General features: G+C 35.3%; 1 protein-coding gene across 1 annotated transcript in view; it reads right to left on the bottom strand.

Annotated features, from left to right (window-relative positions):
• Nucleotides 1-26,440, bottom strand: part of LOC107192630 (hemicentin-1-like) — a 70,673-nt gene that overhangs the window by 27,874 nt on the left and 16,359 nt on the right. Inside the window, exons 4-5 of the mRNA XM_015581934.1 lie at nt 19,687-19,872; nt 774-857 (exon numbers count right to left, since the gene is read on the bottom strand). Coding sequence (XP_015437420.1) covers nt 774-857; nt 19,687-19,872 — 270 coding nt within the window. The remainder of the gene's footprint in view (nt 1-773; nt 858-19,686; nt 19,873-26,440) is intronic.

Below are 26,440 nucleotides of genomic sequence, written 5' to 3'. Positions count from 1 at the left end.
ACGTTGACTGGCACAGTGAAAAAGGTTGTACGTAGCCAGACACACTGTATTTCGTTTTTTAAATCATAAATTGTCGAAAGTATATGCGTTTAGTTATTAGAGGCGGTTGGTCTTGTTTTAAATTATACTGTGATATTAATTTTGCGCACAAATTTTCTGACGACATTTAAATAATCCAGCCTTTTTGCATTGTACGTGTCATCCATATTTGGGTGACGTGGCAGTCAAATTGTTAATTAATATGTATTTGGATTCGTCGACAAAGCGTTAGGTGTTCACGTTATTTGAAGGGAGTATTGCACGCTTTTCATAATTCTAGTGCATACATATTCATAACAGTAATGGGTCTGAAGATGATGAAATATCTAATGCCAGCCCCTTTAATAACTTCGTTATTTACATAGATACAGAGGTGTCAGATAAAAATTGTTTGTTTTTAAGAAAGACATTTTACCTTACTCGTATAAGCGTCTTATTACAAAGAAGATTGTATTATTATATGTTTTTCTGAACTTCCAGTTACACGGCTCTTTGTATACTTATCATTTAACAATCTATCGAACAATCTTATCAGGTTCAACATCTGTAGTTAAATTCCTTTTAAACGAATACAATTTTATGGCATGTCAAAACTCCTAGAATTTTCATGGGAGAAAAATAAACAAGGCATAATAGGTAACTCATAATCGTACGGGGGATACTTAATTTTTAATGTACCTATCTGGAATTCGTCTGGTACAGTATTGTTATATAATGTTGAAGAAATTACTCACTTGTCCTCCTTCGCGTACCATGACATCACTCGATGTGTCTTCAGAGATAAAATCTGGTGGCACAACGATTGACAGCATGCCCGTCTGAAAAGAATATAGTCTTTAAAACAACATTTTACAATAATTTCTATGATGTTTAAGTATTTCTAAAATTGTCACTAAGTATTTCATGAAGTTTCCACTATTGAAAGTAGTATTTTGAACAGGATACCTCTGAATTGGTAGTAAAATCCTACAGAAGGTTATTCTAATACAAAAAGCAGTCGAAAAGGTGAAGCAAGTGGTTTCTCAGGAAAATTGACAATCAACATTTTTATGTGTGTATGCACTTGAGCATAATTTGTCCAGCCATTTATAAATATTGGCCCAACATTTATAACTGAATATAGAGGGATGTTTTCAGTTGTTGTTTATTTAACTCTAATGTTCTCTAGATACAATATATTTAATACCATTAATTATTAATTTTGTAATGAAGTTATCTTCGCACTTAATGTGTGTCCTTGATTTGTGAATGGGAATGTCATTCAGGTGCCTGATTACTGTTAGCCGTTTCCATTTTTGTGAATGATTGTAAATGTCACTAGTAGCATAGTATTCTTCTGCTTTTCACAATAATCTAATATGAACTATCGTAAATTACATACGACACATTCAAGACTGTGTAAGTGGAAATAATCGACAATTATCAGACGGAATACTCAAAACAGTGCCTGACGTAAATTCAATTTCAATTAGTGTTGTAATCAAAATTCACATAACTAATATTCTACATTTTCTACTTATTTTACTCTTATGAAATTAACACTTTTATTGAAAAAAATATAGCGGTGAAACAACAAGAATGAATAAAATATGGATGCGTTAATAATCGATCAACTTGCGATATCGTGTCAATCATTTAAAAAACTACACTGTCGACAAAAACGTGTTTAAAGTCTTGCATATTGAAAGTTGCAAACTGCTATCTTTTTGAAAACATCTATAACTTTAATAATTTCACGAAGTCATGCAAATCCTTCTGCAGACATATTTTCGAAAATCTGTACCTTCAGAGTATGCAAAAAAAATATAGATTTTTTAGAAGGTCTATACTGTGTATTATACTCCCTTCATACTGCAGGAACCGTATCAGAAATATCTGTAACACAAGATTCGGTATATGCCAGAATGGACACATTTTCAGCCCCCTCCACCCCTGTCTGATAATCAGCCTTCCCAGAGTGAAACATTTCCACACGAATTCATATAGTTTTACAAAAATCTCCACCTGAAACCTTCCACAACACCCCCGTTCAACGTCTTCACCTAAACGTAAGACACCACCTAAAATCTCATCCTCCCCGTTACGATTCCCAAAATCTTAGACTCGACGTGTTGCACTTTCGCAACTTCACCGCACCAGGTACACCCGTTCTTGTGGCCCCCCCCCCCCCCCCTTCCACTCCCGTCTCCGCTCGCATCCTGCAACGGTATTTCTGCCCTCGTGCCAAAATTCGTCCCCCACGAGATATATTTTCCGGTTCGCACTGGAACGGGCCAGAATTTAATGTTAATGATACGCTTAACGGCTGCACAATGCATCAAGTAAATTTCCTTTCTTACCGAATCTCTAAATTATATCCGCGCGCATTACTCTATTCGCGAGAGCAGTACTGAATAACGCGGGAGCCCCTAAATCCTGACTGTATTTCGCCTCAGACTCCCTTAGCCCCCTTCCACGCCTACCCACGCCCCACCCCATTCCCACTTGCGACGGGGGAAGCAGGAGCAACATATCATGGGTTTGTAGGCGACGCGGCAAGGGAGGAGGAATAGGTAGGGGAATGGCGCGGAGGGAATTCGGACCTGCAACGCTGCCAATGAGCGGCCCGTGGCTTTTCGTTAATTAACGACACGCCGCCGCTGCGATATAATAAGTAACACGGTCGACGGAGGTTGTTGCCGATGTTGTTGCTGCTGGGCACCGTCGCGGCGAACTGTTCCCTAACAATCCGCCCCGTTGAATTTTTCACATGGCCCAGGCAATCGCCGTTAACGCGGAACCAGAGGGCGCCTCGGGGGTAGCTACTTGCTGGAGCAGAAAACGACGGAACGTATTCTACATTTTTTTTTTCCTCCCCCACGAGGCTGCTGGGCCGAATCGCCCGCGAAACTGCTCGTTCATTACGTAGTTGCAGGGTGATTTCGGTATCGGGCAAAGGAGAATTTGAGTAGTTGACTTTCAGCTTCTAGATACTCCCTTAAGAGGATTGTCGACCCTCTGGGGGATTGAGAAACTGTCCCTCCTGGGACTTTTCTAGATGTTTGAATTGTGCTTTCAATTTATTTACGGAAACGTAGATCCAGCGCTTTGGGTGATTGCAGGGCCATTCGTTGATAAATATTTCGCTAGTGATGGGACGGTTTACTTTGTGCGTGAATCTGGAATAGGTATGAAGAAATGGGTGATGCAGTTTTATTGTACGGAGTGCTGAGTAATAGTGGAACTGTGATATCAGCCGTTTGAGTTACAGATTTGATTTGAAATATGTTTTTTCGTTTCTATTGTACGCGGTTGCTAATTACTTGTTTGGGTTAGGGGAAGGTTGCAGTATTTGGACCTTCGCCTAGATTGGACTACTACTGTAACTTGGCATGTGTGAGCAATTTGAGTCATATAATAGACAATATGTGTTGCTTATATACTAAGTCAGTTAATTCAATCACCACTATCATAAAAAATATTTTCTATCATACGAATTCGACAACCTACCTCTATTAGCGACACTAATAACAAAACGTTTAGATTTCTGGATTGATTCGATTGTATTTTATTGTGCATCTTCTAATACAAGTCAGATTCATATTGGCTCTGTTTGAAATAAAACTCAAAGACTGAAATGTAGGACTCGTTAAGTTAGTAATTAGCACGTTGATTGTTGAACGATTTTTGAATGTTTTGTTTATAGCATCATAGTGAAGTCTTCACTACACTAAAGTATAATTTAGGACTTATAATAGCAAAAATAGAAAAATTAAACACTATATTCAAATGTTCTATTAGGCTATGTTATTATGATTTGCAGCTTTACTTTAATGAAAATTGTAATTTTGTTACAATATTAATGGTATTGGTAATTTCATAAATGTTAAAGTTTCTTTGAGGGAAACATTTTATTTCAAGCGATGATCCACCCAGCGTAACTAGCAACTCCAACAAGTGACCCCCACAATAGTCAACGTATTAATCGTTCAGAGTAAGACGATAGGGTCTTATCGAAAATTGTATCAAGTTGTTACACATGAAAATTTAATGTGCGAAGTAAGAATCGTAAATAATTATTGAAGTGTTATTATAGAAATGAGAAAATTAAAATGATTAAAAAACAATAAATCAGTTTGAAGCTCAAATGCTCGACTGTTAGAGACAAAAATTATTGTGGATATGTAAATGAAGAATAAATCGTTTGCAACTAGAAAATATTGCCTCAGCAATAATATATACGATTATTTTGAAAATCGGTCTTGATGACACGTTGGAAAACACGTTCAAAAATAATCTAGATTAATTAATAATAACTGTAAATGGAGCATTATTTCGAGTATTTTTCATATTTATAGAGCATTTAAAAATTATTTAGGGTACTAAAACCTGAACAACGAGGGGCACGTTGAAAGGGATAGAGATTTATTTTAATTCTTTTAATTTTTGGGAGATTAACAACACAAGTATTCATTCGCAGAGAATTAACGTCGACAAATGACTAAAACGTTCAGAGGAAAGGTACATTATGACTAAATACATGGCGCTGAGTCGCAGAAAAGCGATAGGCATGTTTTTATGATATTTTAAAAACCGTCAAAAATACAGAGATCTTCAGTCTGACCGAATGTTATAGCAACCATTATATACAATGCATTAACAAATGCATTCTACCAAAGTATTCTGTTCTTCATGAAATAAATGAAAACTCGACTATAAACACAGCGAATAAATGTTTAAAATGATGCGCTTCGTATTCCAGTATTGAAAACGTCAACAAACATTTCGTTCTTTATCCAAGAATAAATTTAAATCAGTTGTTGCGAAAAATTACATATACAAAGACAACAGAACTTCATTGTTTTTGTTTATAAATATAGTTACTGTTACTTCTTGCAAACAATTTTTTTATAGAGTATTGTAGAAAAAATATATATTCAACATGCTGTTATTTGCTTATTTATCATAATTCAAATATATTGTAATTTATAGCATTACTGATAATATTAGAACATACTTAATACTTTCATCGCTTCTTTACTATATCGATAGGGTGATAAAGTTCCTTGCATTTGAGTTCCTGGTACTTCTAAAATTTGCTCAGTAATTGAAGATGTCTTACCCACCATATTACAAGAATATTTCGAAATCTTAATTTTTATAATCTTCGTTTCGTTATTTTATTTATTCGGTAGTTCTAGTGTTAAACGCTGGCTTAAAATTCGTTTATCAAAGATCGTAACTGCATTCGAAAAATCAACTCTTTCCGCGTTACCAATGTTGCCAGATTGGGCGATTTACTGTAATTTAGGCGACTTTTACATGACGTATACATTATGTATTCTATTGTTTTAATGTATCATACTAAGAGATACCACAAATCTTCGATGAGTGTTCGAAGACTCCTCGGCACTGACAGATCCTCAGGTGTAACGCTGACGTCTTAATGAGGTTTAGAACTCGCCATTAGTTCATGAAATGTTTAATGTTCAGTGCCGAGGAACCTTCGAACACTCATCGAGGATTTCCTGTAGTTTCGCTTAAAATTCCCTCGTTAACTGCAACTTCAAGATTTTTTTAACATCGACTTTGAGCAATTTTAGGCAACTATGTTTACAAGAATCCTATAAAAAGTCCAGCAACACGGCTCGTTGCGTAACAAAAATTAATAATAGCATCGCAGCAAGTATCCAAGTAACGATCGTCATCAAGTACTCCATAACAATCCACCGAGCACATGCGCGTGCATTTCTAACGCTCGAGATCTCGCGAGACATTGCAAGCATCGCTTCCCAGCAAACAAGTTCTGACTAGTATACTGTCGAAATTCCTGAACGACGGGGGCGAAGGGGACGGAATAGGATAGAGGTGGTAGGAAAAGAGAGAGGGTTAGAGGAAGTTCGGTCTACGTTAGGACTTTTCCAGGCCGTCGTACGTCAAACCACGAAACGTCAGTAAAGCCAGAAAGACTTGGTCCCACCCCTAATATCTTTCCACTCCACTTACGGTTTAAGGGAGCCAGGCAACAGTAGTCGGCAGAAGGTGGAACCACCTGCACTACGTCCTCGTCGTGAGGCGAGGTGTGCATGTAATTACGAGGATGTGATCCACGCTATGACGAAACTTCAATCGTTATAACCGAGTCGTCGTCGCAAGTCGCCGGAACTGCTTAAAACAGTCTCAACGAATACATTCACTGGAACAGACGAGACGCGTGCACACCACCTACCCGTCCCTATCACGACGATACTCGTTCGCTCGCGACCGAGCTTCGCTGGCGCGTGTCTCTCTTATCCCCCGTGTGACAGTTCGGTGACAGGGCAGACACGTGCCCCCCGTGCACGTAAACTTGCCGGTGTCGCGCGAGTGAATTATGAAACTGCGTCTCGTTCCATAAATTAATTATTGCCTACTTGGAAACGATTCCATCGGGGATGGTGATAAATATGCTCGTTAATCGGAACACTGTCTGATCGAACTAATTTGTTTAGGGGCTCCAAGTGGAAAGGGGCGTGAGCTGTTAATCGGCCTGTAAGAGATCGTTCGTCTTGCTACGGTTAAATAGGGTTTAACCGTTGGACGATTCTATTTTGTAAGAATTGAGATAAGATGCTCAGGTAATTATTGTGTCGCGAAATCTTTGATTGACACAACTTTACGTGATTTTTTAGATTGACAGAAGAGAATAGTTTGTGGTAAAGAATAGCACTTTATTAAAGTAAGCAAGTATTGAAGGTGGAAATGGGAATGAGATGGGTCTATTTACGACTGTGTGATGGTTAAATTTCAGCTGACGATTCCAGCTGGGTATTGGCGATACGAAAAATTGAGAAGGAGGTTCTTCCTTCCAGGAAGGAAAGAACACCCCTCCCCCGAAGAAAAGGGTGAGGGAGAAACTTTTCTGTTGATTAAATTCTATCAAAGATGTAAGTGTTTCCCTTACGGCAAATTGGTAGCCTCATTCTTGTTGGTATGTCACATCCAAATGAGACAGAAGCTTTTTTGCTTATCCTTACGCATTGATTCTAAAATTACCTTTTGTTAGAAAATTAGTAAAGGATCATGTACCAGTTCAACCCCACATTCAAGTGGGGCCCCTTACTTATTATTATTTAAGATAAATTTCAATTTTAGAAGATTCATGTACTTTGTTGTGCTGTATTGCAACAAATACCCCGCGCTTTCGAAGCAAGGTGGCTCCCCAACATGTAATAGCCCTGGATCACAAAAAATCTTAATTCTGGCCTGCTCACTGGTGACAAAACAATTTGGACCCTCGAGATCCTAAAGTCGCTACTTTATGATGCGACATTACTATTTGACAGGAAATGAAGTTTCGTTTTGAGTACTATGATTGTGTGGAACTGTAAGAATTGTAGGTGAAAGAAGTGGATACAAGACTGTCGTGGGTTAAGATTTTATCTAAAATTGTGTACTGTTCTGAAATATTGTCCAATATAGGATAGAACTGTTATCGATATCCGCAAATTATCGAAATATCGAATACCTTCGAAACATTTCATGATATCGAAAGCTGTTTCAGATTAAAGTGCACTGGTTTCAAGGGAGAAATAATTTCATGCGAGCAATCTTTTTGTAGATGGACATGTAATGAACATATTAAGTTCAAATTTGTTTCTGAAACAGATTCATATATTTTTTTAAAAAAAGTGTTGAACTATTTATACCAAAAAACCATTAATTCAAGAGATATTTTAATTTCAAAACTGAGCGCGATATTATGCGCGACATCTAACATCTTACGCTTGAATAGATAATATGGCAATCAATTTCAAAAGAAATGCTAGGAGGGTTGGTAGATACTTCAAAGACCGAGTAAATCTCTGGGTTCATGCTAAATGACGTAATTTTGAACGTCACTTAAATAGGTAAATCATCTTACTACTAATACCACTTTGCAATTTTGAAATTAAAATATTTTCTAAACTAATAGCTTTTCAGCATAAATAGCATAATACTTTTTTTATAGGGAATGACGAGCTGCATCAATTAATATATTAAAAAATATAGGATTCTATTTCATAAAACAAATGTGACGTTCATGTCTCTTCTTCGCGCCCACCTACAAAAAAACTACCGACTTAAACTTATTCTATCCTCGAAACAATTCAACTTTTGTCTGAAACGCTCTGTGGTATCGTCAACGGTTTCAAACATATTGATGGGGATCCTTTTAAATGACTTAGACTTGTATATTGAGATACTCGTTTAGCGAAGCTGGATTGTCAAAAGTAACGAACATATTGCTTTATTAATCGTTTGTTTGAAGACTGTTTCCATGGAAACCAGCAACCAGCTGCTTTATCCGATAGTGAGTATTAAAAAATACAAAAATAAAAATGAAGCTAAAATTGGACCGTAACATTTTTATAGCCTTGTACGAAATTGATTCTGATTAATTGGTGAGCAATTGTAATACTATTACAATATTAATGGTTAAGAATTTGATAGCTTGGAAAAGCACAAATATTTAAAAAAATTTTTTTATTTTTTACCATCAATCATTTAACTTATAAACACCGTGTATCATTGCGTAAACTAGAGATTATAAACTTCATTCAGGTTTCGTTGAATTTTTTATGTTATTTCACCATAGTTCATTAGGTGTTAAATAATTTGTTGTCTTAGTAAATTAGTTCATAAAAATGTAAATTTGCATAAAAATCGGCAAGCTACTTATAAACGAGATGGCTGAAATTGATACTGTTTGGACAGGTTTCGTAGCAAGTTTCAACAACTTTTTATATGATAGAGTGAACTCTTGGTCTTTAAAAGTGCGCCGGATATCCTGTTAAACTTAAACAGGAGGTGGCGCCGTCACAAGGATTATTCTGATCGACATGGAGAATGTTTTAATCTAGACGCAGTAAGAATCTTTAAGACACCTTTACATATTTATGAAAGACCACCCACCTATCACCATTTCTAACGATATTAATTTTGAAGGAACTTGTGAGAAAATATATGAACTATTCTATGTTATATCGAATACAATTTTGAAAACGAAATAAATCTAATACGTGAAATATAATTAACATTTAAGAAAAATCCATTCCACAGCTCTTTTACAAAGTTTATTCAATGCACCGATATATTTAAAAATGTAATTAAAATAATTAAGTTTTTTTCTAGATATTTATTAAATCCTTGAGTACTGTTTTTTGTTCCGTTTGCGAAAAAGCATTATTACATTTTCTTGCATCCAAATAACTGAAACTTATGGCGGCAAAATAAGTACGATAAAGATACATTTAACAAAATATTTGACAATAAATTTGTGCCCATTTTATTGCAGAGTATTATGTGTTATATACATTTAACTCATTTTTACAATTAGAATTAGATCTTCGGAATTTTGAACATAACGTTTGAATCACCTTTCAGTTTCTGTGAAGAAGCACCGTATCCGACGAGACGGCACGGAAACTAGCAGGAAATGCAATTAACGGGAACCAGACTATTCGGAGATTTCTTATTATTCGATCGTCTTCTGTATACACTTCCAGATTTTGCTTGCAATGTATTTTTCTCATTTCTTTAAAAATATTTTTGTATTCTAGTAGTGGCATTATTTTCTCTATTAATTGTGCAATAAAAGATTTTAACGGAATACTTTTAAAAATGTATAAAAATAGAGTAGTAGATAATACATAACATTGCATTTGCAAGTAACCAGAAAGCAATCTACGAATAATGAAATACACTGTAAAAGTATAAATCAAATAAAAAATTTACAGAAGATATAAGATATTCAAAGTTTAATTAAAATTAGAATTATGGAAAATATTGAAAGCTAAATAATAACAATTTCATTTACAGAAAGCTCATTATTGGACGAATAAAAAAGTGAGTACTATTACATGCAAAAACAAAAAGGCAATTGATAAAATAATGTCTTGCATTTTAGAATTTGTAAGAAATACGAAGTGTCGACACTAATTAGAAATGTCTCTATCTAATATTAATTACTTCACTTCCAATACACATTCACAGTAATGAAATATTATCTCTTTTCATTAATCTTTTTAACTTTTAATTCAATTTACTTTTTGTACTAAAATATCGTAGAAAGTATTTAAGTTTTACCACACAGAAATAAAAGTAGAAATGACCAATTATATATCGGACATGGTACTGTAAGACATCTTTCATTCCATTTAAACTTCCGTATGTAATATATTAAAACGTATATTTGGAAATACCGTATAAATTTTTACACGAAATTTAATTTTCATGGAGCCATCTGCAGGACTGTCTTGAATAATATACTATACGTCTTCATATCAAAACTTCAACTGTGATTCCAGCACCCAAGTGAAGACATTTTTTTCAATGAAACGGAAACTTGGAATGCAATATATATCAAAATAGTTACTTTTTGAACTTTCATGAAGCTCATAGGCCTCAAAGAAATTGGTCCCATCCAATAATTTGTCATAAAAATTACTTGTTTGCTCTTAATAAATGTTACACGACCCCATACGTAATTGACGTAGCAGCCAAAGTGTTAATTCGATAATAATATACGTTGTCGTTCAAAAGTATTACAACTGTTCAAAGAAAACGTATTGTTATATGTATACAAACTATATGTTTTGGAACACTTTTATCACTTCATATCATTAGGTGTCGCAGTAAGTAATCCGCTATTTTGTTTCAATAAAACGGTAACACAGTCTAAATTCAAAACATCTGCTTGCCCTTTTTTACTTTAAACATGGCGGGAAATATTAGACAGCAAGGATCAATATTATTGACACTAGTGCAGCCTGTTGAACACTTGAACGATAAATATGAAATTTTGCCAAATACAATACTGGAAATATTTATTGAATCACTCTGAAATTTACATAGTACGTACAATTTTTATAGCAGTGAGATTGATAAAATAATTGGTATCAAATTTATTCTGACTCAAATGGGAGGCTATATATTGTGCAATTAATATCTGTTTTAATTAATTTTCCTAGTGCAGTTGAGCCTTCCGTACACGAGCATATAACAATCCAATACCCTAATATTCGAATGTTTACATATAATGTATACGTTCTTCTGTTCGATCGACTTCTACGCAGTTACCTATGTGGAAAAATTTCTGTAATTTTAAAAAACTGTCCATTCTCTTGATCTCTATTTTAATAAGTTTTAGTGATTGTTCTATTATCCGAACACTTATGTGTCTGTAATGGTTCGGATACAGGAGACTCTGCTGTACTAATAAATAAGAGAGGTATAAGCGATAACGTATTTAACGCGTGAGGTCAAGAATTCATTTTTCTCGAACAATGCTTATTTCCTATCTTCATTGATTTCATAATAACTTCTCCCCTTTACTTCAGATTTAACAAATGTCCCTATACTTATGTACTATACGATCCCCCTTACTTAAAATGTCCAATCTAACGAAATATCGTTTTTCAAGATTATTCGAAACATTTGGAGCCCCATATGCTTTCCACTTTTTAGTTAAAGCTAGAATGCCCTGGGTGCTTTTTAGGGGTCTAGAAACAGCTTAATTAATTTATCCTAGCTTCAAATGTATGCCTGGTATTCAATTCTATGTAACATCTACTAACTTAGATAGTCCTAAATTGACTTATGTCTACGTCTCAATTATTTATACTCGAGATACGCATAAAAAAATAAATAAATATGATTCAGACCATTTCCTATATTGAAATGACCTACGATGAAAAACATGGACGACACAAAGAAAATGGTAAAACCTCATCTTTCTTGGATATCTGAATATGTCAGTTAGGACAATTAAGTTAAGGAGGGCAGTATGTACTGCACATATGTAAAGGAACCAAATGACGGATATGCCCTTCCTTACGTTTACGTCGGACTTAACAAGTATCCTAATATTACGTACTATAAGTTCCACGGTACGAAACCAGTGTCTTCTATAAACTGTATCATATAGAGGAATCGAATGGTAGATATTTCCTTTCTTACGTATACTCCAGATTTAACAACCATCCCAATATTTACGTACCATAAGTGCCACGGTACGCAAGCACTGTCTTTTATGAATGTGTACTATGTAGAGGAACCGAACGGGGCGGAGGTTTCCTTTCGTCTCTCTCGTAAACACCCCCGAAGTACAGTTTGCTAGCCGCGCGCAGTCGAGACGATAAGTGTGCTGGAAAGGGAGGGGGCGAGGGTGTGTGCCACCACATTGGAATCGTATGGAAACGAGCAGAGAAATACGGTTAACCGAAACGAAACTGCTCATAGAATTCGCTACGGTTGGGGGGGACGACGGCGTCGAGTTTTACCCAGCCCTAGCGGAGGCACACCACCGGAGAAACGTAACGACGAATTCGGGGGTCGGGCCGACTCCGATGGAACGAAAGGGACAGAAGAAGCCCGGCATTCAGACCAGTGGAAGGGTTTCTCACGGATTGACTGATGCATTTTCGCCAGTGTTTCTCGCGTTCATTACTTAGAGAGACCTTGTGGGGAGAGGGAGTGTCGGAGCTGTAAAGGGAGACCCCGCAAACTTGCCAACCATCGTAACGGCTGCTGCACTATTTAAGATTACCGTTTTCTTCCGTGACGGTAGAAGAGGACCAGATGGAGAGAGAGAGGGGGGAGAGATTTCTAGGGACAGGTACGGGGGAAACAGTGTGCCTGGATTCAATCTGAAATGTCGGGAAATTAGATCTCAAAGGAAAGTCCCGAGTCTATCTCCCACCATATCACACTTTGCCGGGGACGAGAGCCGGCTGGGTGACAGAAGAGGGGTCCGGGAGAGAGGATACTTTCGCGGAGTGTGTCTGTTGGATCGTGCCACGACTGTGTAAGAAACAGGGGTCTCCGGTTGAAAGTCGATGGAATGAAAGGTGACGTTTCTGCGTTAGAGAAAATAGCTCGTTAAAGGCGTCTCGTCTCCGTTGAATTCTTCCCGACCGAAGTGGAAACGTCGTTCCGTGGGCGCCTCAATGGCACACATGGCGTTGTTGTGACTCTAAGCCTTTAGGAGATCTCGTTTTGCTGGAAATGGACGGGAATGTCGGATAAATGAGACATCTATGTTTGTTTGCCGACCAAGACGATATAATGACGTAACTATAGGTGGAATATGGTTTTCCTGGGATTTAGTGGTCCCCTGGTTGCGAGGGCAATGGCTTTTTCAACCCTGAAAGCAAGGGTTTTGCTTTGCCGTGAACTTCATAGTTCACTCGTGCGTTGAAATTTTTAGCGTTGGCATGGGAATGGATCGTCTCACTGCTCGTCAATTTTATGCAAGGTTATCAGCTTTCCGCGCATTTCAGGGGGAGAGAGAAAAAGAGAGAGCTAGGATGGTAGGTAAAAATAAAAATTTTATGCGCGCATTTAGATCGACCAGGGTCCTACCTATACCTACTGATGGAGTCCAACGTTCTTGGAGGATTATGATGCTTTAGAACCATAACCTGGAAATTATTCATTAGCCTTCGATGCAAAGGGAAACATAGAAATTAAATGAATTATGAGGGGTTCAATCATTTTTTGATGAAATGTTTGGATTGTCTTTCCGATAATTTATAGTAGTATGTTACGTTTTCTGGTAAAAAGGGGCTAACGTGAGAAAACAACTTTTCGATGTGAACACGTTTTGAAGTTATGCACTCCGTAGTGGGCATGTCTGTTTCGTTTCAACTGTTTTCTCTTACGTGTTATGTATTCTATTTAAGGTTGATCGGAGTATGTATGTATATGTACAGTCTACAGTATTTTTGAGTAGTGAAGCATACAACTATCTAATTCAACGGTTTACTTTATTTACTGATACGTGACTTTAATTGTAAAATCACCAATTATTCTAGAAAATTGAGGTTGGTCTCCTGGCACATACTTTTGCCTATAAAAACTCCGAATAATAACCCCTTTTGGCCAGAACACGTCACATATATTTCTTTGTGAAATTCATGTTGGATTCACCCGGAAATCGAGTCTGGTGTTGTAAAAATACAATGTAAATGATTCGATACTATGTTCCCCGTGTTTACATGACTGTAAATTGTTTAAGCTTTTCGTAATCGTTATTATTGGGTTTACCAATGAGGAATCAACTATATCGTATTATATTTAATAATTATTTATAACAATACGCAAGAGTATACGCAATTGGAACAATAATATTCGTCGCTTTCCGTCTTCGTAAACAATTTTTGATGAGCAAAAAGAAAGAGAAAATATACTGTATCTGAATTATATTCTTTCGTTGCTGAAATAAATTGTGACCTAGAAAATTAATTTTTAAATTACACTTAACTAATTATTAAATTCAATGTACTCGATACATTTTTCTTAGTAAAATATTTTAAACAAGTAATTGTAAAGTTTCTTGGATATTAGATGGTACACATTCTGTTATGCATAGATACTCTAATTGCTATATATACAAATAACAATTACAAATAATTAATAAAGGATAGTCGTTCGTATTGAAAGCTTCAATAGTAATTCAGATGTTTTCGCAACTTCAATATACTTAATTCATTATTTTCTTGAAGACTGTTCCAAAAAATTCAATAAATCTGTCAAAAACATATAAGAAGTCCCATTTTTTTAAATCAAAAGCACCCCAAAACATACAATATTAATATTAAAGTTTTTTATTTAACGTAATCAGAAATTTTTGATTATTTACAAATACATTTCAAACACGTAACAAACTTTTACGAACATGTGTTCTAATATTGGACAAATTGATTTTTAATAGATTTTCAACAATTAATGAACCTTTATTATCAGTACTTAACGCCATCGAACCACGGCAATAGCGCCCAGAAGCGTAAATAGTTTAATGCGAGTCTGATGGCAGTAATCTCGCCTGTGAATGAAACAGCTTGAAATCTAAGCATTACTTCCAAGGTGTTCATAAACGAGAGCTGACGTTCCAGAACAAGCGTAGGCGGCTTGTTAAGTTTCCTGGAATGCTGTGCTCCAGCATCTCCAGAGAAATACCTTCGATACTTGTAGGGATTGTTGCATCGAAGGTAACTAAGACCCAGTATATCTTCATATTTCAGTTAACACTGTGGCTTCATATTACTATACAGTTGATAGACACTAACAGCCCTCAGAAGTATGGAAATATTCGGCAATAGTACTCAATTCTCTTTCGTACCTTCGGATTGTGAACAGTAGAAAATAAATAACCATATTTTGTAAACGTTAATCACGATATAAGCTAGAAGAAGAGAAAACTTGGTGAAATCTTTTGAAGCTATTAAAAATCTTTTCATTATGAACAACAGCAATCCTATTTCTTTTTATACTCCAGAGCCCCTTTTCTATAATGTTTCTATACTTGAATTCTGCTGAGACGTACCATAAGAGGTAAGAAAAAAAAAACATTTTTCAGATTCGAGACAATTTTTATAAGTGAAATGTTAGGACAAAGTGAGGAACTAAATTCTTGTATATTCAATTCAGGCACCATGTTTTATGCTGTGAATGTGTGGCACGACCTTTGCTGTACGTGTATGGTTTATTGCGTTCTTTTATGACTTCTGGTTCTTCTTTCACGTGCTGAACATCACACGCTCTAATATCATATGTGGCTCACACACAATTGTTACAACGTCTACGAGACGTTATTTGTACCGCTATGCATGGAAATTGCAAGACCAACCCAACATAACGTCATATGGGTGAATAAGATTTTCCTCATAGTAGGAAGCACACTTGATATTAAATATTTATTAAGAATTGGCTAAACAGGGCTCCTCGCATAATCAAGGTTATACTTCTTCAGCTGTTGTGTCAACATCAAAAATAGATAAAAATGTTCATTTTGTTAGTGTGGTAATTTCTACACACAGCAGTATACTATATATTCTATACATATATTTGTACAGCAAAAAAATTACACACAAAAAAATCTGCTCCCGTTAACAAAAATTTGGGAACCGATTAGACTGCTAAAACCTCTCATTAATTAGACACTACTAGTGAATATTCATGCATTCATAGAATTTTTCAATTTGTCTCCTCCCAATATGACATAAAATTGTAACGGTTCAATCAATTGTTACACTACGAAGATTCACTGAAATACGTTTCCTTTAACGTGCTGCAATTTGTAGCCAACAAACTCGTGCTCTGATTGGTCGGGGTTTTTCGTTAATATCTCAGTAACGAAGCCTCAGATCACATTGTTTCTAAGGAAAAACTTGTTCCAATTCACCCTTCGAGTGCCCCATTTCCGGGCCAGACAACATTTTCGTTACACTCTGTATACAGATCAGTGGCTACCGCAAAGTGATGTCATAATAGACACCTCACGCGTTGACCGATCATGATCGAGCCGCAGGTGTCAGCATTTTCAAAGTTTGTTGCTCACCCAGCACGGACAGGACTTTCTTAAGAAAATTATTACTGGAAATGAAACTGGGTACGCTACGAAAATGACACAAGCTACGCCTTTTGACTTCCTCACAGTGAAGTTCTGCCAGCCCAGCCAAAGCACGATCCACACGGTTGAAAGTTAATGCTGACGGTCTTTTGGGACCCGCCAGGAACGCTCTTCTGGGAACTCCTGAAGCCTAACCAGACGATCAACGCTAACCGCTAGAGGGACCAGCACCATAAGCTGGCCGATGCCGTGCGAACAAAACGGCCGAAACAACTCGGCCTCCCCACGATAACGCTTGACCTCATTCCGCAAAGTTGACGCGTGAGAAGGTCGAGGAGCTAGAATGGTTTATTGTACCCCATCCACCATGCAGCCCGGACATTGCACCTTCGGACTTTCACTTGTTCCGAGCTTTTAAACGACATCTGCTAGGCAAGAAGTTTGACAATTATACCACCCTTAAAAAGTACATTGGTGACATTTCTGCATCCCTTTCTGGGGGAAAGGCATTCAAAACTTGTCGAGCAGATAGCTGAATGCTATTGATAATGCCGATGATTATATGGTAGAATAGAATTTAAGTTTTCGTAAATACAAAATGAAAATAAAAGTGGTTGGAAATGGTAAGGACTTATGGGACAATCCAATAGTTTAGTTCATTAACACTAGATTTTAGAATATAACTTACATACATACATATAAGAAATGTATTTTTTAAATTTTCATTACAGTCTCAGATAAAAAATTTGAAAGAGGCGATCTTTACTGTTTTCTTCGTGATTTCAATCAGTTGTATTTTTTTTCAAAATTTTGTTCACACATCGGTTAGTAAACTAATCCTTCTAACTTCAGAAAAATACTCAAGTCACTTGGCCCAATTGTAAGAAAGTTGTTCTATTTATGGCCGAAGAAGATCACTTTTTTATGAAAAAAATTCCGACACTCTAAAGATTAAATTCTGAAGACTCGAAGCAATACGATGAAGGAATTTGATACCGTGCGAAAGGTCGTATCGGAGGAGCATACAGAGTCACCTAATTGGAATTGATGTGTCCCACAAACGACGTGCATCCTGGAACTTTATCGATCTAAATAGTGTCGGTGGTACCGTTTCCAATTAGTTATTTCACCGAGTTTCCCGGCTTACCACGATTCGTCCTGCTGGCTAAACTGCTCACAGAAAGCTCTGATTCCGACCGCTTAGTTACTGAAAACACTCGAAACAGCAACCGGCTAAACGTGTCCGATAGCCAGCCATGCCTAGGTAAATTTCCTTTTTCGCTTTCTCCGTCTAATCGCACCTGCATTAAATCCCCTTTCACCGCGTAAATTCGAGTGTCTCCGACTAAACCGAACTATTAATACCCTATTTTTGCAAAAGGCCGGTTCGTAAACGACAATAAAGTTTTAAAACTTTTTTTGTAATTAGTAATTAGATTTTTATTATGCAACTACATAGTGTGCTCGATGGAATTATGAATATCTGGACCCCAGAGCCAGAATGTATTAAGTCCACTTTTTTTTAAATCTCATTTTACATGTTTCTTGAATCAAATATTTCATTCTTTCCGATGAAAGTAATTATTTCGTTCTAAGTTGTCTAGTTTTCAATATAATAGTCTAGAAATGACATTAAGTTCATATTTTGTTCAGAGCCAAACAGTGTAAAGTCCATCACATAGAGGAATTAATGCAAAGTTCACCATTTCTACATATAGAGACTTATCTTACATAAATCCATTCAATAGTTCGAAGTTAGTGATTGATTCTCGTTCAATTCTTACCAAACGGTTCTAAAGTTACGACCGTATAGACAAAATGTACGTATAGACAAAATTCAATGTAGTGGTAGTAGCAGTTTTTCGCGAATATCTTGGAAACTAAAAGAGACCGCCTATTATATGTATAGGAAAAAGTTGTTCAGAATAATGGTCTTGACGATATATTTCAACGTCATTGAAATCGGTGCTGAGGACCATGTTCTAAATAATTACAATAATTCTTTCTTAATGCTGTTCACAATCAGTAAGACGTTTTATTAATCAAATTAAATTTTGCTTGATATTAAAAATCTAAAAAGAGTGACACCTTTACTATTAAACGTGAAATAATTCAAATTCGTCTGTGAACAACCTTTTTTCATGACATTACTTGTTTAAACAAACTTAGTGTTATATTTCTGGAGAGAAATAACATGTATGGTAATATCAATTTATTAAGTCACTTAAATAATTATAGCATTTCAGGTTTCTTAAATTTCGTATGAATAGGTAAAGGTAATAACTTGTGCGTGCTTGAACTGCTTCCATATTAGTTTCATAGATGTCAAAAGCTCGAAAGCCCATGAACTCTTCAAACTATACGCGCCATTTAGTTTGAAAGAGAAGAGCCAAATGGTCAAAGAGAGAGGAGAAAGAGAGAGAGGGGAAGAGAGAGATCGAAAATACATTGACCACGGATCCTAGGAGTAACCGAAGGGATATAAACGTTTATATTTAAATGGATTGGACTTTTATTCGGCTACTTTTAATGAAAAAATATTGGCGATATATCAGTATTCAATTCGTTTCAGTTCAAAAAAGTATCTTTTAAATATATTCGTGGTCAAATGTCCAATTTCTGTTTAATTTATTATAAAACCAATTCAGAAATAATTATCAATTAATTCTTGCCCTCAATAGGCTACAACACAGAATTCTTAATGTTTTATTATTAAAGAACAGGCAACTTTTTATATTTTTATTATGAAAGAACACACTTAACTCCAAACTCTGAGGGCTATTTTCACCCCAACCCCCCCGATACGAATGGCATTATCTAAAAAAACAATCGCGTGAAATATTTTTTCAATACATATACTACCTTCGTGCCAAATGGCATAAAAATCGGCGTGTTACACTATGCTGATCACCCCTGTAAGTTTATTCTGCACTTCAGATTGCATTAATATGCTAATTGGAAATAAAAAGATGAATTTCACATTCACGCGACTGTTAACGACCAACTCCCGTCCTCAGTAATTTTAAGATTTACATAACAAAGATACCAATTTATTTAAGAATCTTTTCTTTAAAGTTACTGTATACATGTTGTAAATTCTGGCTATGGGAACCAAATATGAACGCATTTTAATTGTCCCCTACAATTCTCGATAATTATTAAAAACAAAAAACAGTTTTTAGGATTCTTAATGACAGCTTATATAATTATAGGACTGAAAAAACACGCCGATGGTCATGCAAATGTCACGCGTACTGTGAAACGATAATTTTTAGAAACTATGGTTACCAACTTACTTGCCATTTCATGGGATCCGTGTTAATCTGACACATATAGACACCTTCGTCCTCCTGTTGCACGCCCTTTATGTGGAGATTCCACATCGTACGATCGCTATGGGACACTGAGATCCTCTTGTTATGAGTTATTACGCGGTCGTGGATCGCCTGGATCGCCTTAGTGTCCGCTTTCACCCAGCCGACCTGTCGGGGACATTCCCGTTAGAAAAATTGCACCGCGTCCTGATAAATTCGTGTCGGGAATCGCGACAATAAACGACAATGCGAAGAAGTAACATGAACGTAAAGTGATTTCTGGCTTTAACGGGACACTATTAGGAAAAGGAATCTCAGAAATATAATTGTGCCTACTTTCTGGTAAAGTTATTACCAGACTATGGATTTTTATGCAAAATTAGATTTTCTAAAGTAATTCATGAAGACAAAAACAAATGTAGAAATTTTGTTCTTCTTTTAAGTACCATATTGGATTCAGAATAAAATATAGAATTCGTGGGATCGGATGAAAGCTTTGTTTTTTATAGTGTTTTACATACCTCTATAGACTATAAATGCATAAAATCCGCAGTCTAGTTATTACATTACTTCATAGGAGCATTCCTTCTTTTAATAGTACCATTACATAATGATTGGTCAATGTGGTTTTACTCATGGAGTATTATCAAGCAAAGACTACTCTTTTAGTAATGTGTATTAAAATTTATATGACTATACATTATGTATAATTATATGATCTTCTTTAACTTCATATTGTAGATCATAGATTAGGTACACTAAGTATTCAATTTGTATTGACCACTACCAATACTACTATACATATGAAAGTATATTTATATGTTACGCAGAGTGCCTCAGATTTTTTATACCAAACAGTGTCAGTATATTTTATCGATTGAAATAAGGAAAAAACGTGTAAACAGAAGTCATTTAAGCCTTTGTTAATACGTTATAAGTAGGTATGTACGTATATTGTATTAATAGACATATTGAAACATGACGAAAGATGTAGACAAACCGGTATATTAACATTACTAACGCCATATATGTCAAATTGACTAAGAAAAATCAAACATGCTATTATATTAATGTGAAAACTTATTTTTTTAAATAAATGTGTTGGTTGTTGAACCAATTGACTTCAGTTTTTTTATAAAGTAAGAAGGATTAGTTTACTAAATGATGTGTTAACAAAATTTTGAAAAGTTGCAATTCGTTAGAGTGGTAAATAAAAGGGTGAAGGTCGTTATTATAATTTTTTTAACTAAGACTCTAATGAAAATTTAACAAATGCATTTCGAAGATTTATGTTAGTTATATACATGCTGAAACTTTGATTGAAATCGGTTAATATAGAAACGAACAACAGACATCGAAAAATATAAAAATCTTTAGATCCAGGGCAGTTCTAGGTCCAAAGTCGCAAAAAACAACGATTTTCAACATTTTAACCGTTTGTATCTCATAACAACATTAATCGATTTCCATGAAATTTTCAGCATGAATATCTAACAAATCTAAAAAATGCATTTCTTAAATTTTCATTACAGTCTCAGATAGGAAAGTTATAAAAAACGACCATTACTATTCTCTTCGTGATTCCAACCAAGTGCAGCTTTGTCGAAATTTTTGTTACACATCGTTTAGTAAACTAATCTTCCTAACTCCACAAAGAAACTGAAGTCACTCGGTCCAATTTAAAAAAAAGCTGTTTTGTTTTAAAGAGTGTGCGAATACTCTTTTTACCCACTGTATTTCCTCGGCAAAAAGTTGCTCGCAGAAATTGATTCGCCTCCGTCACGAAGTCTCAGTCATTCGGGGACACCGTTTCGATGTGACTGATTCAATTTAGCGAGCAATTTAGTGGAAAACCGCTCTGGCTGAGCCTCTTAGCGTAGCGTAAGGTCCTTCGGTCAGATCGAAGGGGTTAATGAGACAGCCGTACAAGGAGGCGTCGAGTACGATCGCAGGTCAGAGACGTGTTCATAGATTTCGAGGCCGGGGAACACCGCAATTTCCCTATAGACAGGCCGCATACGGAATACAAACAAGCTGCATGCCTTGACGGAGACTGAGAGAGAGAGAGAAGGAGTGAGTGGCACGTATAAGAGGGGTGCGTACACGTCTTCTATCTCCTTGGCCAAACTTCGGCACGATATTTGCATTTTCCTTCGAATATTCCAAATCTCGCGAAGTCGCAGAAGCGGCATCTCGGTGCGGTCTCGAGAAACGCTTGTATTAATAGAAAAGGGGTTACCGGGTGTGCTCGAGGGATGTTGTAATGGTGTTCGGAATTGTTTTCCCAGAGTGGCTCTTGCATTCGGGAAGGTGTAATTGAAATTTATTCGTAACCGACTGATCGATTGTAGCCGTGTTCAGGTGAACAGATGCTATTCGTTTGATTTTATGGTACGGTGGACTTTTATTCGTAAATTGTGATAATGCGATTCATTGGACTTTTTCTTATGCCCGGACTCCGACTACTCGGTCGATCCATGGAGACTCAAGAACTAAAGAAAACAGGTTGTTATGCATCTTTAAAAACCTTGATATTGTAATTTTATTTCTACATAAACACAAAGAATATATTTTCTGATACTTCTTTATAAACTGTTGCATACTCGATTATTAGTCTTGAAAATACTTTCGTACGTTTTTGTTTACTATAAGATGTCGAAGTTAAGAGACATATAATCTGATTAATGATTAACAATTATGATTATTGTCTAATCGAATCACTGATAAATGATTATGATTACAGAGCAATCTGTAATTGTGGTCGATGAGTAATAAACGTAATGAGAGCGTATATAATCATGAGGCTCGATTAATGTACGCATCATTAATCACGAAACGATAACATGTTTTATTACGATTGAATCAGTAATTTAATACTAGGATGTTAATATTAATAGTTAACAAGGAAAACTGATTTAATTGTCGGAAAACTTCTATTCATTTATTTAGAAAATAAAACACACATGCACATGAAAATTAGATTTTTTAATAACTATACCTTTTTATAAAATATAGATTTTATATTTAAAAACTAAAAAAGTGTAATTGACTAAATTAAAAAGAAAAAAACAGATTTCACTAGTGACGCAACAATATTAAGTAAATGAACATTTCTAGCTATTGACACGAAAATTGTTTGAACATAAAACAAGGTATTGAAAGAAATCAGTATTTAATTATTTGTTTTATTTTAATACCTTAATTTACTCGCTTTTATATATAATGTTCATTCACTGGTGCGGGTTCATTTACTGGTGTTTCCACCCTATTAAGAAATGTTTACAAACGCGTGAGACTTATATTATTATCCTGTATGTACAATAAACTACTGGTTCAAGTAAAAGATAGAATGGTGTTTTATTAACTGCTTATAAATTATTGATTTATAATATGATTACAGAATACAAGTGTCATTCATAGTTACTGATTAATTGAATAGAATCATTATAACGATAATCATAAAGCAATTATTTAAGTAACCGCAAAGTAATCAATTAATGTCGAACTCTGTTATATATTTGTAAACAGAGCGGCAATAGATTAACTGCAAAGTTTATTATAGTATAATACATGTACATACATATATATGTCGTGCAAACTAAATAGCGAAAGGATTAACGCTGAGTACGCGGTTTTAGTTGCGTTTAACTTTTAAGCAAATAAGGTCTTCCAATACTATTGTTTTCCACTGTATACGTATTAAAGGCTTTACCTGGTGGATTAAATTCTTTGATATTTAGTTAGTTTTTCAAGCTCTTTGTACAAGGGTATTTCGCAGTGAATGGTACCTCTGAAAACGAAACGATGCTACGCAAAATAAGAAAATTAAGAACTTGAATTAATGGATATTTCATTTTACAGAATTTTTAATATGTAAATCAAGCAGTACTATTAAATAATTCCAAATAACATAACTGCATATTTCTTGAACTTTTTCATTCTTGAAACAGAAGAAGTCACTATAGTAATAATAGGATGAAACCATACCGACACGATACTATAGAAAACACATATTTAAAAACCCAGACATACAGATAAATGCAGAATATACCAACAATTTACAGAAACAATACATCACATAACTAGTGGATGCAGACTACTTGCGGCGCCAGAATACACAACCAAACACAATACAGTGGCCAAAATCATTCATCGGGCAATAGCACTAAAACATCACCTAATACAAGAAAAAATACCATACTACAAATACCAACCAGAGACAATAGTAGAGAATGACCAAATGAAACTATACTGGGACGTAACAATACACACTGACAGAACAATAGCACACAACAGACCAGACATAACATACATCATCAAGACAGACATAGCCACATATCTCATAGACATCGCGATACCAAATGACACAAACATAAAACAAAAAGAAGAAGAAAAAATAGGAAAATACACACCACTAGCCATAGAAATAAAGGACCTCTGGAAACAAAACAAAATTAAAATAATACCATTAATCATATCTCCAACAAGCATAACTCCACAATCATTCACAGAAAACTTACACAAAATAAACATTCATCCATCCATACACACAAACATCCAGAAAGCAGTGATACTACACACATGCAACGTGGTCAGGAAATTCATGAATCCATTAACATCAAAATAGTGAACCTCTATTTTACTTGGTTTTAACGCGTAAAATAGAGATAAAACTCAGTGGAAAACGCTGAAGAGAAACTAAATAACAATAATAAAAATAATAATAATAATATAAACAATAATTTAGATTATAGAGTTATATCGTACAAGGCCTGACAAACCCCACGTGGCCGACCATGTGATTTAAAGACAAGTGACAAGTTTTTCTTTTTTCGAAAATACACGTTCCAAAGCAATATATTCAATGTCCACTAAATTATGACATGAAAAATTCCGTTAACGAGCAGTGTATTTACCGATAACATTGCATTTTAATTACGTCTACCTCATAATCGAGGGGAAAATGTAATGCGTCGATAATAACATTTTGTAACGTCAGGACACAGCATTAAATAACATAATTAGCCAGTAGAATGGTCTGAGATTGGTCGGACAGGAGCGATTGAATTACAAAATAATCCGGTAGAGACTGCGAGTGGTACGCTTGATCCCCCCCCCCCCTCAGACAGAACGCTTCAACAATTGCAAACGCCACTAAAATTGCAAAGAATTTTTTAAAGGAGTTAAAAGTCGCAAATTGGACAATTTAAATATATATATATATATATATATATATATATATGTATATATACAATATATATATACATTTTTATTTGCATAACTCATTATATATTTTCATTTTTATTTCCATAATTCATTATATACTTTCATTTTTTTAAGGTATCATATAAAAAAGAACTTGAATTTAAATCCCACGTTAACAGCACCTTCATTTTTTCGTCAGCACTACTGCTACTTTGGACGATTTTAGACAAACTGTATTTGCGAGAATCTTATAAAAGATCTGGTAGCACTCGTTAGGGTATGGAATTATAGTAAATTGTGAAATTTTTCGCGAGCATAATAGAAATTACAGGATAAATGTGGTTTCCGTTCTATCCGTGGCGCATAAGAATTCATTCGTGCGATCATTTCATTTATGCCAGTACAACCATATTAACTGTTGACATTATTGAAGATAATCAGCAGGTAGTTGGAGCGAATGGAGGATAACTATAGTTTTTAATAACGGAGAATGGAGCGACTAACTTGCATACGTTTTCTTGTAAGTTTGCGTCGCGAAGTTGTGCTTTCTTTGGGGGGAAAAAATCGTTTACACCAACTAAAGAGAAGTAGTGTGCATACTTTAAGGAAATACAGAATTTTACTAATATTGTTACTTTGTTATTATCTTCCCCGGTTTATTATTTTAGGGAGACGTTACTGCAGCTTTGAAATGTGTCATGTTAGTATTAAAATGAATAACAGTGGTTGGATTAATTTAATCTTCTCAAAAATACATATTAAATTTGTTAGAAGGTAAAGTGAGGAAAGAACGTTTGTTTTAATTACATTTTAGTAGGATGTCTGCAGCGACAATTTTATATATTTTTCTGAAATTGAAAAATTAAATCGCTTATGTGAAATTAAACGAGGGGAGTTCCATACATAATTTGTTGTAGTGTCCGTAAATACTATCTTAATACTTCTTAAATGTTATGGATACATTACGAAATCAAAGCATTAAAATGTAATTAAACTATGTAGTATTTCTGCAAGCGCAAAATAGAATACTAAAAACAGTTTGGACCGCGAAAGGTTAATACTATGTCCGAGTTAATTTCAATATTGTTTCAAAAATGACGTTCAACTGACCATGGGACTTCACCGTGACAATGTTAACTCATGAGAAGAAGATGATCTTGATCTTTTCTTTCCTTTTTAAAATTGTAATTAAATTTACGCTGTTCTCCTTGATCTCGATAAAGTGGAAATCTACGACTTTTGGAATTGGTATCTACAATTTATAATCTGCTATCTGTATTATTTCAATTATTATAGATTATTTTATGACCCTCGCGTCTCGACCACCCTTTCTCGGGACCCTGTCCGATGACGCATAAGGAAATTGTCTTCGTGGCCGCGGGTATGAAATCTAATACGACAAAGGGGACAGCGGTTATACTTTTCTGGCCAAACACTGGGAGGAGATAGGAGAATGGAAATCGAATCAAGAAGAGTGCATGTGTATTTAGTAGAATAGGGTGTTCAAGAAATTGGTCTCGTCGAAAAAGCA

Source organism: Dufourea novaeangliae, unplaced genomic scaffold (assembly GCF_001272555.1).
Source record: "Dufourea novaeangliae isolate 0120121106 unplaced genomic scaffold, ASM127255v1 scaffold372, whole genome shotgun sequence".
NCBI lineage: Eukaryota > Metazoa > Arthropoda > Insecta > Hymenoptera > Halictidae > Dufourea > Dufourea novaeangliae.
Note: the sequence above shows the minus strand (reverse complement) of the source record. Positions and strands in the feature narration are given on the sequence as shown.